At 41.9% G+C, this 17,055-nt stretch overlaps 1 protein-coding gene across 1 annotated transcript; it reads left to right on the top strand.

Annotated features, from left to right (window-relative positions):
- The first annotated feature begins 2,842 nt into the window (after positions 1–2,842).
- On the top strand, positions 2,843–15,687 carry p4ha1a (prolyl 4-hydroxylase, alpha polypeptide I a). The gene is made up of 15 exons (XM_053341635.1): positions 2,843–2,946; positions 4,822–4,899; positions 5,979–6,075; positions 6,704–6,855; positions 7,153–7,290; positions 8,302–8,556; positions 9,277–9,461; positions 9,762–9,938; positions 10,276–10,346; positions 10,923–11,022; positions 11,247–11,300; positions 11,719–11,784; positions 12,865–12,933; positions 13,554–13,650; positions 14,760–15,687. Exons 2-15 carry the CDS (start codon positions 4,827–4,829, stop codon positions 14,828–14,830), a joined length of 1,605 nt encoding a protein of 534 aa, XP_053197610.1. The 5' UTR covers positions 2,843–2,946; positions 4,822–4,826; the 3' UTR covers positions 14,831–15,687.
- The last annotated feature ends 1,368 nt before the right edge of the window (positions 15,688–17,055 follow it).

The following is a 17,055-nucleotide window of genomic DNA, read 5'->3' as shown; positions in this document are numbered from 1 at the left end:
GCAGGGGGCGCTCTGATCCTTGCAGGGGGCGCTCTGATTCCTGCAGGCGGCGCTCTGATCCCTGCAGGGGGCGCTCTGATTCCTGCAGGCGGCGCTCTGATTCCTGCAGGGGGCGCTCTGATTCCTGCAGGCGGCGCTCTGATCCCTGCAGGCTTCGCTCTGATTCCTGAAGGCGGCGCTCTGATTCCTGAAGGCGGCGCTCTGATTCCTGCAGGGGGCGCTCTGATTCCTGCAGGTGCTCTGATTCATGCAGGCGGCGCTCTGATTCCTGCCGGCGGCGCTCTGATTCCTGCAGGGGGCGCTCTGATTCCTGCAGGCGGGGCTCTGATCCCTGCAGGGGGCGCTCTGATCCTTGCAGGGGGCACTCTGATCCTCACACACTGATCAGACTATAGATGATTATAAAACTGCAGGTCGACTATTTCCTCTCTAAGTCTTTGTGTTGACAGTGGAGCAGCTTCTTCCTCAGGATGTTTTCTACAGAATATGGACGAGAACACAGTCACATATATTTGTACATAGACGCACTTTGGACACTGTATTTTTGCACAACATGAACACTTAAATCTGAGATGGAACAAACACCTTCATCCTCCTCGTCTTCTTCTTCACAGCCTGTTTGACTAAAACCTTCAGATGAAACCCGGCTCTTCAGAAACACTAACAGCTGCACTTTTCTGTACAATATTTGTACGTATTGTAAATATGAGTGTTTGATACAATGCTAGTAGATAACCTGCAGGGGTTTCTATCTGTTTTCAATGTAAAGTGACGTCATACATTTTTGCTGAGTCATGAGTGACACCAAAGCCAGAGGAAGTCACTGGACAGAAAGGTGTTTGCACTGTTCATCGATGTTTAATAAGATGCACCTTTACAATAAATTTTACCCACAGTGAATGTTTGTAGTTTGTGGTTTTAATATTTTAGAAGTTTAACACATTTAATTTGAAAATCTCCACATATGAAACAGAACAGGTTTGTTTTTATTGCTGAATTCTTGTTATAAAAATATCACATTACATGAATGACATCTACAAGTTTATCCAGGATGCTTTTAGTGGGAAAAAACAGGTGAACACTGACACCTGGTGGTCTGTGTATGAATTACAAGTTAATATAAAAAGCAACAGGAAGGATTCACTTCCTCTTTTTTTTTTTTTGTGGAAGGATTCACTTCCAGCTAGCAGCTCACACAATGTATGACGTTTAGAGAGAAGCAGTTCATTTCCTGTTATTTCAGAATAAAATAGATAGATAGATTGATTGATTGATTGCCACATTTATGATAATATAATATAAAATAAGATAAGAAATAAGGAAGAATAAAGAACAATAGATAAGTATAACAATAATAGCAGAAATATATAATTAAAAAATAATATAATAGTAATAATTGTGACATGATTTACATGATTTACAGCACCACAGTAATATTAGTATTGAGTGGTAATATACTAGAGATGATAATGTAATTGCACAGATTAACATGAATAAATATATATGTATATTTTATGTATATTGCACAGTTGAATTGAAATTGGTATTATACATGAAATACTAATATTGACACAGCGTTGGACATTAAATGTGCAGTGTCATGAAGAAAGAAGGGAGTTATCATTAAATAATTAATTAAAACACAATATTACAATAATAATAATAATCTGCTGAGAAAGACAAAGTGGAATTCTTCTTATTAATAAATGAAGAGTAACAGGAATAATAGACATTTATCTGTTTTGGGTTGTTTTTTTTTGCCAGCCTGCAGTTCCAGTTTCAGTCCAGCAGGTGTCAGTAATGAGTCCGTAAGCTGGTCCGCCGACCTCCGTTTGAGCTGATAGATAGATAAATAGATAGATAGATAGATAGATAGATAGATAGATAGATAGATAGATAGATAGATAGATAGATAGATAGATAGATAGATAGATAGATAGAGGGATGGATGGATAGATAGATAGATAGATAGATAGATAGATAGATAGATAGATAGATAGATAGATAGATAGATAGATAGATAGATTTATTAATTCATTGCCATAGTTATGATAGAGAAAGAAGAGAATTATTAATAAAAAAAATAATTAAAAGACAATATTACATTAATAATAATCTGCTTCTTATTAATAAATGAAGAGTAACAGGAATAATAGACATCATTTATATGTTTCGGGGTTGTTTTTTTTGCCAGCCTGCAGTTCCAGTTTCAGTCCAGCAGGTGTCAGTAATGAGTCCGTAAACTGGTCCGCTGACCTCCGTTTGAGCTGCTAGATAGATAGATAGATAGATAGATAGATAGATTTATTAATTCATTGCCATAGTTATGATAGAGAAAGAAGGGAATTATTAATAAAAAATAATAATAATTAAAACACAATATTACATTAATAATAATCTGCTTCTTATTAATAAATGAAGAGTAACAGAAATAATACTTATGCCAGCCTGCAGTTCCAGTTTCAGTCCAGCAGGTGTCAGTAATGAGTCCGTAAACTGGTCCGATTGATTGATTGATTGATTGATTGATTGATTGATTGATTGATTGATTGATTTATTGATTTATTGATTTATTGCCGTAGTTATGATGAAGAAAGAAGGGAGTTATTAATAAATAATTAATTAAAACACGATATTACATTAATAATAATCTGCTTCTTATTAATAAATGAAGAGTAACAGGAATAATAGATGTTATATGGATGATCTGTTTTGGGATTTATTTTTTTACCAGCCTGCAGTTCCGGTTTTATTCCAGCAGGTGTCAGTAATGAGTCCGTAAGCTGGTCCGCCGACCGCCGTTTGAGCTGCTAGAAGAAGAAGTTGTTGCTGTTAGCTCGGCTCTGCAGCAGCTTTGGAGGATTTTTGGATGTTTTTTGGGACTTATTTGTCACCCAGACTCCTGATTTCCTGTTTTTTCGCGGCTCCAGCTGGGAGTAAAAGACGGTAAGAGATAAAAACGCGCTGCTGCTTCTTCTCGGTCAGTGTGGAGGAAATAATGAAGCTCAAAGTGTTTGTTAATAAAGTCAGCTACACTTCACACTTTATTTAAACATTTCCTGCAGCTTCAACTCATTAAACACGTTCATCTGTCATTTCTACTGAAGCTGAAGCTCATTCAGAGGATTTAATGTTGAGCTGAAGCTGAGTTATGATCATTTAATACATGAATTATCATAAACCTCTCTTTCTCACCATTAACTTCAAAGTCACTGTTAGTTTAATTAATTAACTCTCAATTCATTAACGCGGTGACGTCATGCACTCATTAATTTCAGACCTTTTCTGTATTTTGTATCTGTATTTTATTTATTCTCTATTTATGGTGTTTTATTACTTTTATTCTAGTATTATCTTTTTTTTTAAATAATCTGCATCATATTTCTGTTTTTAACTGGTTTTATTTTATATTAATCAACCAGTGTGGAAATATCAGAGGTAGGATTTTATTTTTTTATTTTTTTTTAAAGTAAAAAAAATTAAGAATACACAAATAAACTAAAAGGCAATAAAAGATGAATATAATATAATGGAGTAATAAATTAAAGTCACTGTGAAATAAAGTGTTAAGTATAAAAGTAAAGAAGTAAAAGCTGAAACATATAAAGATGGAAAACAGGAAATAAAACAAGTTTAATTATTAAAAACAGACTAAAATATAAATTAAAAGTCAGATTAAAGGCCCCATAGAGACTTTATTATATGTTACTATCTTTTATTTGACGTGGCTGTGACATTGTTTCCTTTTTTATATTTTATTTGTAACATGAACTTTATATTTTATTGTGTGAAGCTTTTTGTGTTAAAGTCTGATTGAAGAAGATTGAAGATGAATTAGATCAGTTATTAGTTTTTATCTTTAATATCTGTTAATGTCACAGTGACTCCATCATTTCTGCTTGATGAGAAACACACAGACACACACATACTCACACTTAAACACACACACACATAAATACACACATAAACACACACATAGAGAAACACACACACAGAGACACACACACACACACACACACACACACGTACACACACACACACACACACAGAGACACAGAGACACAGAGAGACACACATACACAGAGACACAGAGACACACACACACACACACACACACACACACATAAATACACACACATAGACAGACACACAGAGACACACACACACTTAAACAGAGACACACACAGAAACACACTTAAACACACACACACACATACAGAAACATAGACACACACACACACACATAAACACACACACACAGAGATAGACACACACATAAACACACACACACACAGAGAGACACACACATAAACACACACACATAAACACACAGACACACACACACACATAAACACAGACACACACACACACACACACACACACATAAACACACACACATAAACACAGACACACACACACACACACACACACACATAAACACACACACACACACACACACATAGACACACACATAAACATAGAAACACACACACAGACACACAGGAAGTGATGCAGCTTCTCATCATGACTCAGGCTTTTAGTGAAGAGTTATTAAAGTATCATATTTATATAAAGTCTTTTAAAGCTTTCACACATTCCTCAAGTATTACAGGAAGTCATTTAACTCATGTTACACTGTGTGTGTGTGTGTGTCTGTGTGTGTGTCTCTGTGTCTCTGTGTATGTGTGTCTCTCTGTGTCTCTGTGTGTGTGTGTGTGTGTGTGTACGTGTGTGTGTCTCTCTGTGTCTCTGTGTGTGTGTCTGTGTGTGTGTGTGTGTGTGTGTGTGTGTGTGTGTGTGTGTGTGTGTGTGTGTGTGCAGGCTGGATGGCTGTCTGCTGGTGGCTGTTGATCCTCTTCACTTCCTCCTCGGCTCACAGTGACTTCTTCACCTCCATCGGTCAGTAAATCCTCTGCTGCCACACACACACACACATATACACACACACACAGAGACACACACACAGAGACACACTCACACTCACACACACACACTCACACACACACATACACAGAGACACACACACAGAGACACACACACACACACACACACCGAGACACAGAGACTAGGCATGGGCCGGAGTGGAGGTCCCTGGTTGTGTGCAGCTGCAGCGTAAAGACAACCCCTCCCGTACTCCGGTTGCTGTCACAAGCAGGTAGCTCTGCAGGCTGTATGATGGCTGAAGGAGGCGAGCCCCCCGAACCCCCCCCCCCCCCGTCTAAAAGAACCAAGTCGGCTGTATTTATACCTACCGTAAAAAGACAGACGGCCGCGTCTTGGAGGAAGAAGGTCCCGGACAGTAGCAGCGCGAGGAGGAAATACATCCTATAGTGAGCAAGTCTCCAAAACCTGTTGATTCAGTTTTAAGCTCCTGCTGCATTTATTTATTTATATTTATCGTAGAAGTGTTTTTACTTTTTTCTATTCGTTATGTTCTGATCTTGAGCCACAGGTTCAGTGATTGCATTTATTTGCATTTTGTTTTTTTTCTCACAAAAAATAATCAATTTATGTCGTGACTTGAGCTGCAGGTTTAGCCTCAGTTGAAGGACTGCACTTTTTTTTTTTTTTATTTAGAAATAATTCAGTTATTTTTTATTATCATTTATTTTAAATACATATTTACTAAAAATAAAAGACCATTCAATGGGAAAAAAAACTTTTTTTTTTGTTTTTAAATACAGACATTTCAAAATATCACATTTTATAGCCGTAATCATAAAACCGTGAAACCGTGATATTTTTACCTAAGGTTATCAAACCGTCAGAATTTCATACCGGCCCATGCCTAACAGAGACACACACACACACACAGAGACACTCACACACACACAGAGACACATACACACATACATACATACACACACACAGAGACACATACACACATACACACTCACATTAACACTATAAGTTGAACAAATTTTTAGTTAATTAATTTCTGTGTGTGTGTGTGTGTGTGTGTGTGTGTGTGTCTCCAGGTCACATGACTGACCTGCTGTCCACAGAGAAGGACTTGGTCTCCTCCCTGAAGGATTACATCAGAGCCGAGGAGACCAAGCTGGAGCAGATCAAACAGTGAGACACACATCAGATCTACCCCCCCCACACACACACACACCTAACCCTAACCCCCCCCACACACCCCCACCTAACCCTAACCCCCCCCCCCCCACACACACACACACACACACACACCCACCCCCACCTAACCCTAACCCCCCCCCCAACACACCCCCACCTAACCTAACCCTCCTTCCTCACTTCCTCCACAGGCTTTAATGTGTTATCATTATGCATCGTCACAAATGGGATCACACAAATCTCAACCAGTCCCTTTTCCCGGAGCAGTGCTCTGTCCGGCTCTGACTGACGCATCCCCTCCCTTTCCTCCTCCTCCTCCTCCTCCTCCTCCTCCTCCCTTTCCTCCTCCTGAGTCCTCCTCCTCCTCCCTTTCCTCCTCCTCCTGAGTCCTCACAAATAAAATATAACATTTCGGGGGGTTTTCGGGCTCGGGCCGGGTCGGGCTTTAATACCCGCGGGCCTGGGTCGGGTCGGGCTGGCCCCGTTCTTACCTCTACCGCACACACACACACACCTGACCCTAACCCCCCTCCATTTTAAAATAGTATAATTAACTCTGTGTGTGTGTGTGTGTGTGTGTGTGTGTGTCTGTGTGTCTGTGTGTGTGTGTGTGTGTGTGTAGATGGGCTGAGAAGCTGGACGTCCTCTCAGCAGCAGCCTCTCAGGACCCTGAAGGTTTTCTGGGTCATCCTGTAAACGCCTTCAAACTGATGAAGAGACTCAACACAGAGTGGGGAGACCTGGAGAGCCTGGTGCTCACTGACATGTCTGATGGTACACACACACACACACACACACACACAGACAGACAGACACACAGAGACACACACACACACACACACAGAGACACACACACAGGCACACACACACGCACAGACACACACACACACACACGCAGAGACAAACAGAGACACACACACACAACATTAGTCAAACATGTACGTATTCATGTCTTTATATCATTGTGAGGACACACATCACCATCATGCTTCCTCTAACCTTCACCCTGTCATCATCATCATCATCATCATCATCATCATCACATGTGTTCTTCTTCTGTGGTGTCTCCAGTGTTCATCTCCAACCTCACCGTGCAGAGGCAGCACTTCCCCAACGATGACGACCAGATCGGAGCCGCCAAAGCTCTGATACGCCTGCAGGACACGTACAAGCTGGACACCGACGTCATGGCCAGCGGACGCCTGCCAGGTAGCACGGATACAGTACTACTGCTAAAGTACTGCAGTACTACTGCTAAAGTACTGCAGTACTACTGCTAAAGTACTGCAGTATTATAGTGATGTAGTATGCAGTATTACAGTAAAAGTACTGCAGTATTATAGTGATGCAGTATGCAGTATTACAGTAAAAGTACTGCAGTATTATAGTGATGTAGTATGCAGTATTACAGTAAAAGTACTGCAGTATTATAGTGATGTAGTATGCAGTATTACAGTAAAAGTACTGCAGTATTACAGTAAAAGTACTGCAGTATTATAGTGATGTAGTATGCAGTATTACAGTAAAAGTACTGCAGTATTATAGTGGTGTAGTATGCAGTATTACAGTAAAAGTACTGCAGTATTATGAGTGATGTAGTATGCAGTATTATAGTAAAAGTACTGCAGTATTATAGTGATGTAGTATGCAGTATTACAGTAAAAGTACTGCAGTATTATAGTGATGCAGTATGCAGTATTACAGTAAAAGTACTGCAGTATTATAGTGATGTAGTATGCAGTATTATAGTAAAAGTACTGCAGTATTATAGTGATGTAGTATGCAGTATTACAGTAAAAGTACTGCAGTATTATAGTGATGTAGTATGCAGTATTACAGTAAAAGTACTGCAGTATTATAGTGGTGTAGTATGCAGTATTACAGTAAAAGTACTGCAGTATTATAGTGATGTAGTATGCAGTATTACAGTAAAAGTACTGCAGTATTACAGTAAAAGTACTGCAGTATTATAGTGATGTAGTATGCAGTATTACAGTAAAAGTACTGCAGTATTATAGTGATGTAGTATGCAGTATTACAGTAAAAGTACTGCAGTATTATAGTGATGTAGTATGCAGTATTACAGTAAAAGTACTGCAGTATTATAGTGATGTAGTATGCAGTATTACAGTAAAAGTACTGCAGTATTATAGTGATGTAGTATGCAGTATTACAGTAAAAGTACTGCAGTATTACAGTATAGTTTTGTCTCCTGCTCAGGCGCTCCCTCGGCCGTCTCTCTCCACAGCTCTCTGTCGGTGGACGACTGCTACGACCTCGGTAAGGTGGCGTACTCGGAGGCCGACTACCACCACACGGAGCTGTGGATGACTCAGGCGCTGACGCAGCTGGACCGCGGCGAAGCGTCCGTCGCCGTGGATACCGTCACCATCCTGGACTACCTGAGCTACTCCGTCTACCAGCAGGGGGCGCTGGAGAGAGCGCTGGAGTTCACCAGGAGGCTGCTGGAGCTCGGTGGGAACCAATCACATGCATGAACAGTATGCCGGTGACATCACTGACCAATCAGAGCTGCAGCTAATCGATTAGATGTTTGGTTCAGGAAATGATGAAACATGGATCTGTGTTTCATTAAGTCTGAGATGCATCATTAAATGTTATATTAGTTAGAGTTCGGTTAAATATGCAGTTTATAGTCACATTTAACCCTCCTGTCGTCCTCCCGGGTCAAATTGATCCGTCTGTTTTGACTGTTCCTTCCTTCCTTCCTTCCTTCCTTCCTTCCTTCCATCCTTCCATCCTTCCATCCTTCCTTCCATCCTTCCTTCCATCTGTGCTTCCTTTCTCCTCCTCTCTTTCTTTCCTCCATCTCCCTTTCTTCCTTCCTTCTGTCCTTCCTCCCCCATACCTTCCTTCTTACTTACGTCTTTCCTCCATCCTTCCTTCTTACCTTCCTTATTTCCTTTCCTCCCTTCCTTCATTCTGTCCTCCATCCCCCTTTCTTCCTTCTGTCGTTCCTTCCTTTCTCTCTCCCTCCCTTCTTTCCTTGACTCGAACACAACAGGAGGGTTAAACCACTTAACTGTGTGTTTCTTTAGTGCTTTACAGAGAAATTAAGATACATTACAAAAAGTCTAAAAAGCTTCAGTCTCAACTAAACACGCTGCTGCTTTAACATGTTTAACCTGTAATAATGAAGCTGAGGTCCTGGTTCTGGTTCTGGTTCTGGTTCAGACCCGGCCCACCAGAGAGCCAACGGGAACCTGAAGTACTTCGAGTACCAGCTGGAGAAACAGAGGAAGGCGGAGCGGAGCGACGGCGAGGCGAAGCAGACGAGAGAAGCACGGAGTCAACCTGACGATTATCTTCCTGAGAGGAGAACGTACGAACAGCTGTGCAGAGGAGAAGGGATCAGGATGGTGAGACACACACACACACACACACACACACACACACACACACACACACACACACACACACACATATACACACACACACACATATATATACATATACACACACATATATATACATATACACACACATACACACATACATACACACACACACACACACACACATATATATACACACACACATACACACACACACACATATATACACATATATACACACATACATACACATATACACATCTACACACACACACACACACACACACACCTCGTCCTGACCTCTGCTGCGTTCCTCTCCATCAGACCCCCCGCAGGCAGAGCCGCCTCTTCTGCCGTTACTATGACAACAACCGCCACCCGAGGTACGTGATTGGTCCGGTGAGGCAGGAGGACGAGTGGGACCGCCCCCACATCGTCCGCTATCACGACATCGTGACGGACACAGAGATCGAGAAAGTCAAAGAGCTCGCCAAACCCAGGGTGAGTCCGCTCTCCTCTCACGCTCTTATTCTGAAAAACCAGATTCAGCTTCCTGAAAAGCACCAAGATACCGTTGTTATAGAAACCAGACTTCTGGTTTAAAACATCCAAACTGAGGCTCCGGCCCCAGTGTGTGTGTGTGTGTGTGTGTGTGTCTTTGTCTGTGTGTGTGTGTGTGTGTGTGTCCGTGTGTGTGTCTGTGTCTGTGTGTGTGTGTGTGTGTGTGTGTCCGTGTGTGTGTGTGTGTGTCTGTCTGTGTCTGTGTGTGTGTGTGTGTGTGTGTCTGTGTGTGTATCGGGGAGTCGTGTGTGTAACTGTCGGCTGATTGGCTCCACAGCTGCGTCGAGCCACCATCTCCAACCCTGTAACCGGTGTGCTGGAGACGGCCCACTACCGCATCAGCAAGAGGTACACACACACACACACACACACACACACACACACACACACACACACACACACACACACACACACACCTCCCTGCCAGTTTACGTTAGTTATCAGGATGTTTCCACAGATCTCTGATGAAGAAACTTTCATACAGAATTTTTACTTTTACAACTTTTAAAAAAAACATTTTATGAATTTTCTCACAATTTAAAGAAGCAGCTCAGATCTGACTCAGTCCTGAGCTTCATCTCAGAGAGTGAAATGTCTCAGTAACAATAAATGTTGGTAAGATGATGAATTCATAAATCAGTTAAACTAGTTTTAAAAGCAGCATCAGGTTTGTTAAAATGTACATTTAGTATTTTTGTTGGTTTTCTAGATAAATTCAGACTGAACTCCGCAGCAAGACATCATGGAGGTTACGACCAGTTCAATATAATCAATATATTAAAAAAAGATCAATAAGAGAGATTTGAAATGACATTTGACCCATTTTATACCAAAAGTAAGACTCTGTGTTCGGCGTCTCTGCTCTTCGGCGTTAACGTGTTTTGTTCGTGGGTGAAACGTCTGGTCCTCTCTCTCTCCTCTCAGCGCTTGGCTCGGAGCGTACGAGCATCCAGTCGTCGATCAGATCAACCAGAGGATCCAGGACATCACCGGCCTGGACGTCAGCACCGCAGAGGACCTGCAGGTAACACACACACACACACACACACACACACACACACACACACACACACACACACACACACACACACCTGCTGCTGCTTTATCATCTAAATGTTGAAACGTAGTTAATATGTGTTGAACTCTGTGCCTGTGTGTGTGTGTGTGTGTGTGTGTGTGTGTGTGTGTGTGTGTGTGTGTGTGTGTGTGTGTGTGTGTGTGTGTGTGTGTGTGTGTGTGTGTGTGCAGGTGGCGAACTACGGCGTCGGAGGACAGTATGAACCACACTTTGATTTTGGACGGGTAAATAAACCTTCGTGTCGTCCTCCCGGGTCAAATTGACCCTGTCTGTTTTAACTGTTCCTTCTTTCCTCCCTTCCTTCCTCCTTCCTTCTTTCCTTCCATCCTTCCTTCTTCCTCCCTCCTTCCCTCCTTTCCTTCCTTCCTTCCTTCCTTCCATCCGTCCATCCTCCCTCCTTTCCTTCCTTCTTCCTTTCTCCCTTCCACCCGTCCTTCCTCCCTCCTTTCCTTCCTTCCTTCCTTCCTTCCTTCCTTCCTCCCTCCTTTCCTTCCTTCCTTGACTTGAGGACACCAGGAGGGTTAAATAACTTCAGCTTCTTACATGAGGAAGGATTTATCCCACTTTATGAACAAACCGTTATTTGCTGGTCATTTTAATTCGGCAGCGTTTAATCGTTACTCTGCTGTTGTGTTTTTACAGAAAGACGAACCCGACGCGTTTGAAGAGTTGGGGACAGGAAACAGAATCGCTACCTGGCTGCTTTACGTCAGTAATCACCTCTTATTGTTTTTATTATCATATTAAACACACGGCTCCACTCATGAGGGTTAAAGGCAAGGCAGGTTTATTTATATAGCGCATTTCATACATAATGGCAACTCAATGTGCTTTACATAAAACATACAATTACCCCCCCCCCCCCCCCCCCAATAATAATAAAAAATAAATGATTGCAGCATAAAATAATAAATTAGCTTTGAAATCATTAAAAGGACATAGAGTGCAAATGGCAGATTAAAATGTAAAGTGCTTTAAAAGAGCTCAATCATAAGCTCAGGAGAAGAGAAATGTTTTTAACCTGGATTTAAAAATGTTCACAGTTCTGTTGGTAGTTTGTTCCAGTTGTGTAAAAGCTGCTTCATCATGTTTAGTCTGAACTCTGGGCTCAACTATCTGACCTGAGTCAGTAGATCTCAGAGCTCTGGGCTCAACTATCTGACCTGAGTCAGTAGATCTCAGACCTCTGGGCTCAACTATCTGACCTTAGTCAGTAGATCTCAGACCTCTGGGCTCAACTATCTGACCTGAGTCAATAGATCTCAGAGCTCTGGGCTCAACTATCTGACCTGAGTCAGTAGATCTCAGAGCTCTGGGCTCGACTATCTGACCTGAGTCAGTAGATCTCAGAGCTCTACTGGGTTTATATTCTACTAACATGTCATTTATGTCTTCTGGACCTAAACCATTCAGTGATTTGTAGACCAGTAGCAGAACTTTAAAAATATTTGGAATGCTAATTAGGACATCCAGTTTGTTTTTGATGCTTATTCGTGCATTGTGTACATGATTTCATATATTTAAAATCTATTCTATAGCTGACTGGGAGCCAGTGTAAAGACTTTAGAAGTGACTGGGAGCCAGTGTAAAGACTTTAGAAGTGACTGGGAGCCAGTGTAAAGACTTTAGAACTGACTGGGAGCCAGTGTAAAGACTTTAGAGCTGACTGGGAGCCAGTGTAAAGACTTTAGAGCTGACTGGGAGCCAGTGTAAAGCCACTGTAAAGAACTGGAGTAATGTGCTCTGATCTCTTTGTTCTGGTTAAACTGTGTCTTCCTCCTGCTGCAGATGAGTGATGTGCAGGCAGGGGGCGCCACTGTCTTCACTGATATAGGAGCGTCTGTGTGGCCCATAAAGGTACAGTACACCTGTTAATAATGAACTCCAAATATGATGTCTCAGAGCATGAAATGAACTAAATGAATCAGAAAAATAGACTTTGATGTCATAATGCAACTGATTTATTATAAATCCATATATTATTTATTATCTAATGACCTTTTCTTTATATTTGTTCATATTGTGTTTCTCTTTTTTAGTTTTTCTGTTTTATTTCTGCAGTTCTGTTTGTAAAGATTATTTTTCATAAGTTGCTTTGAGAAGATTAAAAGAAATGATGTCAAACAGCACTGAACGATGAACTATAGTTATAAAAATCTAATTATATGTTTCATTCTTCTGTTTTCTTTCTTTCTTTCTTTTTTAAAAATTACCACTAAATAAAAAAATTATTGAAAAGAATCAATGAAACATTTAACTTTTTAATGGTTATCATACTTTATTAATATTATTATATATATTGTCGAGGAGTTATAACAACGCATAAAAATCAAGTAAGAACATTAATAAACTAAAAGTATAATTTTTAATATTCAGTTGTATTTGGCTCGTTGAGAGTTCAGATCATATTTTTAGCCGCTGTTTTAAAGAATAATCAAAGTTATAGTTTAATAAGTGAAACCTCGCCGTGTCTGCAGGGGACCGCCGTGTTCTGGTTCAATCTGTATCCCAGCGGAGAAGGAGACTATCGGACCAGACACGCTGCCTGTCCGGTTCTGGTTGGAAACAAGTGGGGTGAGTCTGAAAGTACTGGTCTCACTGGTCTCACTGGTCTCACTGGTTTGACTGGTCTGACTGGTCTGACTGGTCAGACTGGTCTATTAAAGCAGGCATGATGCAACTCAACTAACGTACTAACCAGGTGGGGAGCTCCAGTCCAACCAGGAAGTAAGTTAGAGCTGCATTCTATCAAAAGGCCACCAGGGGGCGACCGTCTCTATACAAGTCAATGGAGAATTCACCAACTTCTCACTTGATTTCTAACCTCAGTAAACGTTTTCAAAATGTGTTTATGGTCTCAATCGCTAGTTTAAAGCCTTCTTCAATGCAGTATGATGTTCATTTGGGACATTTTGGCCTCCCTGATTTTATATGTGACGATAAAGCAGGGTATGCATTAGGGCGTGGCTACGTCCTGATTGACAGGTTGATTGACCAATGTCCTCGAGATCCAGCCCTCGTAACCATAGGAACCTCCCCGCTCCACCCATGGCTCCACCTCATGCCCATATAAGTAGAATCCATGGTTTTATTTTTCCCAGCATGCACCTGAAGTTTGCAGCAGTCCACAAACCAATGGGTGACGTCACGGATGCTACGTCCATTTCTTCTAAACAGTCTATGCTAATAACTAACTAACTGACTAATGGAGCTTTTCCACTTTACAGTTCTAGCTCTACTCGGCTCGTCTCCATCAGGGATAGTACCTGGTACCTGCTGCTTTTTTAGTATCTGCTCTGCTGAGGTTCCAAGCGAGCCGAGCCGATACTAAATGTGACGTCATCAGACTGCCAGCCTCTGATTGGTCAGAGAGTCGCTGGAAGAGTCATGAGCCGTCCCACACAAGAATCAAAGCCGCCATTTTTAAATACCAACAACAGAGTTACAGAGATTGGTTTCTCTTCTCTTTGCTTTGTGTGAGACAGAAAGACACATACAGCAGCAAGTACACCATCACCTCCATGTCCTCCACTGGTTATGTGTTTGTGTTGCTATGACGACTCCGCTCACGGTGAGGACCTGGTACCAAACCGAGCCGAGCTAGAACTGTAGAGAGGAAAAGCTCCTTTACTGACAGACTGTCACATGATGTTCTTAATGGACTCCTCTCTGTGTCTCTTCAGTATCTAATAAATGGATCCATGAGCGAGGGCAGGAGTTCAGGAGACGCTGCAGCCTTCTGGAGAGCGAATGACCTCCTCCTCCTCCTCCCTCTTCCTCCTCCTCCCTCTTCCTCCTCTTCAGGCAGGCTGCTGAGTCTGCGGCTGCACATGTGATCTGATGCTTTTATTTTTATCTGAAGACTGTGTGTGTGTGTGTGTGTGTGTGTGTGTGCATGTGTGTGTGCGTGTGTGTGTGTGCCTTTATATCTGCAGCACTGGTCTCATTTTAAAGTGAACATTGTCACACATGAGTATTTAAAACAGATGAGCTGGTGGATGAATCCGTCCCGTGTCTGGTCTGATGTGTTAAAGTCCGTCACTGGTTTTAAACACTCCGCTCTATCATACTCCCGTTACCATGACGACTGCTACAGCCTCTTTAACCGCCTTTAACTTTTTTTTTTTTTTGGTTTTCTTTAACGTTATTATATCCGTTGCTCGTTACACTGTGTTACCTTCTGCCTTTAACGCACACGCACACTGGTCATTATCACACTGCTGTGATCTCATGAGAATCTGGTGACTTCTTGACCTCTGCTGTAGCGCCCCCCGCAGGTCAAGATGCTCACTTTGGTGAACTCTTGATCTCGGCTATAGCGCCCCCCGCAGGTCAAGATGCTCACTTTGGTGAACTCTTGATCTCGGCTGTAGCGCCCCCCGCAGGTCAAGATGCTCGCCTTGGTGAACTCTTGATCTCGGCTGTAGCGCCCCCCGCAGGTCAAGATGCTCGCCTTGGTGAACTCTTGATCTCTCCTGTAGCGCCCCCCGCAGGTCAAGATGCTCGCCTTGGTGAACTCTTGATCTCGGCTATAGCGCCCCCCGCAGGTCAAGATGCTCCCCTTGGTGAACTCTTGATCTCGGCTGTAGCGCCACCCGCAGGTCAAGATGCTCACCTGTGATTTATCTACAGTCCTGTTTGATGGATTGGAACGAAATCTGGTTCAGACATTTGTGTTTCCTACATGATGTCCTACGTCTCGTAGCCTTTTTTTCTATAATATGATTTATTAATGGATTACACACATAAAACCATATCATGATAAAGTGAAAACATAAAGTTTAAAGACATCAAATGAAACAATAAACCGAGGACTGAATATGACTGAATATAGAAGCTGACGGTAAATCAGAGCACATCAGCTGAAATTAGGAATATTTTACTTCTGTGATTAGTTTATTTTTCTTTACAGATGTGAATTGGTGGTGACATTAATGTTTGAGCTGTACTGTCTTTTAATGAAATAAATACATTCAACAAACAAACAGACTGGAGCCTCTCTATGTCGAGTCCACGAATAGTTGATCAAAAAAAGGAAAACCATTATTTTGCTTATTGATTGGTCATGTGACTCAATTTTTAAGCAAAAACTTTTAATGCTCCAGTTGCTTTTTTGTCTTACATTATATATGTATGAATGAAGTGAATGGATGTTTATAAGGAGTTATAATTCTTCCAAAACAAACTTGTGTTTTTGCCTAAACGTGCCCCAAAACTCAAATATGGTAAAAATGGCTCTGCAGCGCCCTCTAGGCAAAGTAAGAAAATTGAGCCCCTCGCTCCAGATCGGCATAGATGAACAAAAATGTGTGTGCATGTGTATCATGTTAAGACTCACAAAAAAGTCTCTTGGAGTCATACCCTAACTCCAACAGGAAGTCGGCCATTTTGATTCAGATCTTGAATTTTGGCGTCATTTTCGCCGTTTCCACACCTCACACTGTAACTGACTCCTCCTGCAGATTTAACCCGACCGACTTCAGATTCAGTCGGTGTCATCTGAAGACCTTCAAGATGAAAGGTTAGTGACATCTTTCTCCTCCGTTACACCTGGTGGCCATGGCGACGCGGCGAATATCTCTGTTTCACCATCAACACATATATTATCCAATCAGCCCCAAATTTCTTACACATGATGATGAGGAGGAGGATGGTGATGATGATGATGGTGGTGGTGCTGGTGGTGATGATGATGATGATGATGATGATGATGGATGGTGAGGAGGAGGAGGATGGTGGTGGTGGTGATGATGATGGAGGAGGAGGATGATGATGGTGGTGGTGATGATGATGATGATGATGGTGGTGATGAGGATGATGGTGGTGATGATGATGATGATGATGGTGGTGATGATGATGGTGATGATGGTGATGGTGACGATGAGAAGGAGGATGATGGTGATGAGGATTATGATGAGGATGACGATGGTGGTGATGAGGAGGAGGATGATGATGGTGGTGGTGGTGATGATGAGGATG

This window comes from Scomber japonicus, chromosome 20 (genome assembly GCF_027409825.1).
Source record: "Scomber japonicus isolate fScoJap1 chromosome 20, fScoJap1.pri, whole genome shotgun sequence".
Taxonomy (NCBI): Eukaryota; Metazoa; Chordata; class Actinopteri; order Scombriformes; family Scombridae; genus Scomber; species Scomber japonicus.
This window is presented reverse-complemented; position numbering and strand designations above follow the sequence as displayed.

Excerpts from the sequence above, each read along its gene's own strand:
- p4ha1a (XM_053341635.1), top strand. The coding sequence starts at position 4,827 with ATGGCTGTCTGCTGGTGGCTGTTGATCCTCTTCACTTCCTCCTCGGCT. Across the intron at positions 11,023-11,246 it reads GCACCGCAGAGGACCTGCAG|GTGGCGAACTACGGCGTCGG; the intron begins GTAACACACACA and ends GTGTGTGTGCAG. Across the intron at positions 13,651-14,759 it reads TCTGGTTGGAAACAAGTGGG|TATCTAATAAATGGATCCAT; the intron begins GTGAGTCTGAAA and ends GTGTCTCTTCAG.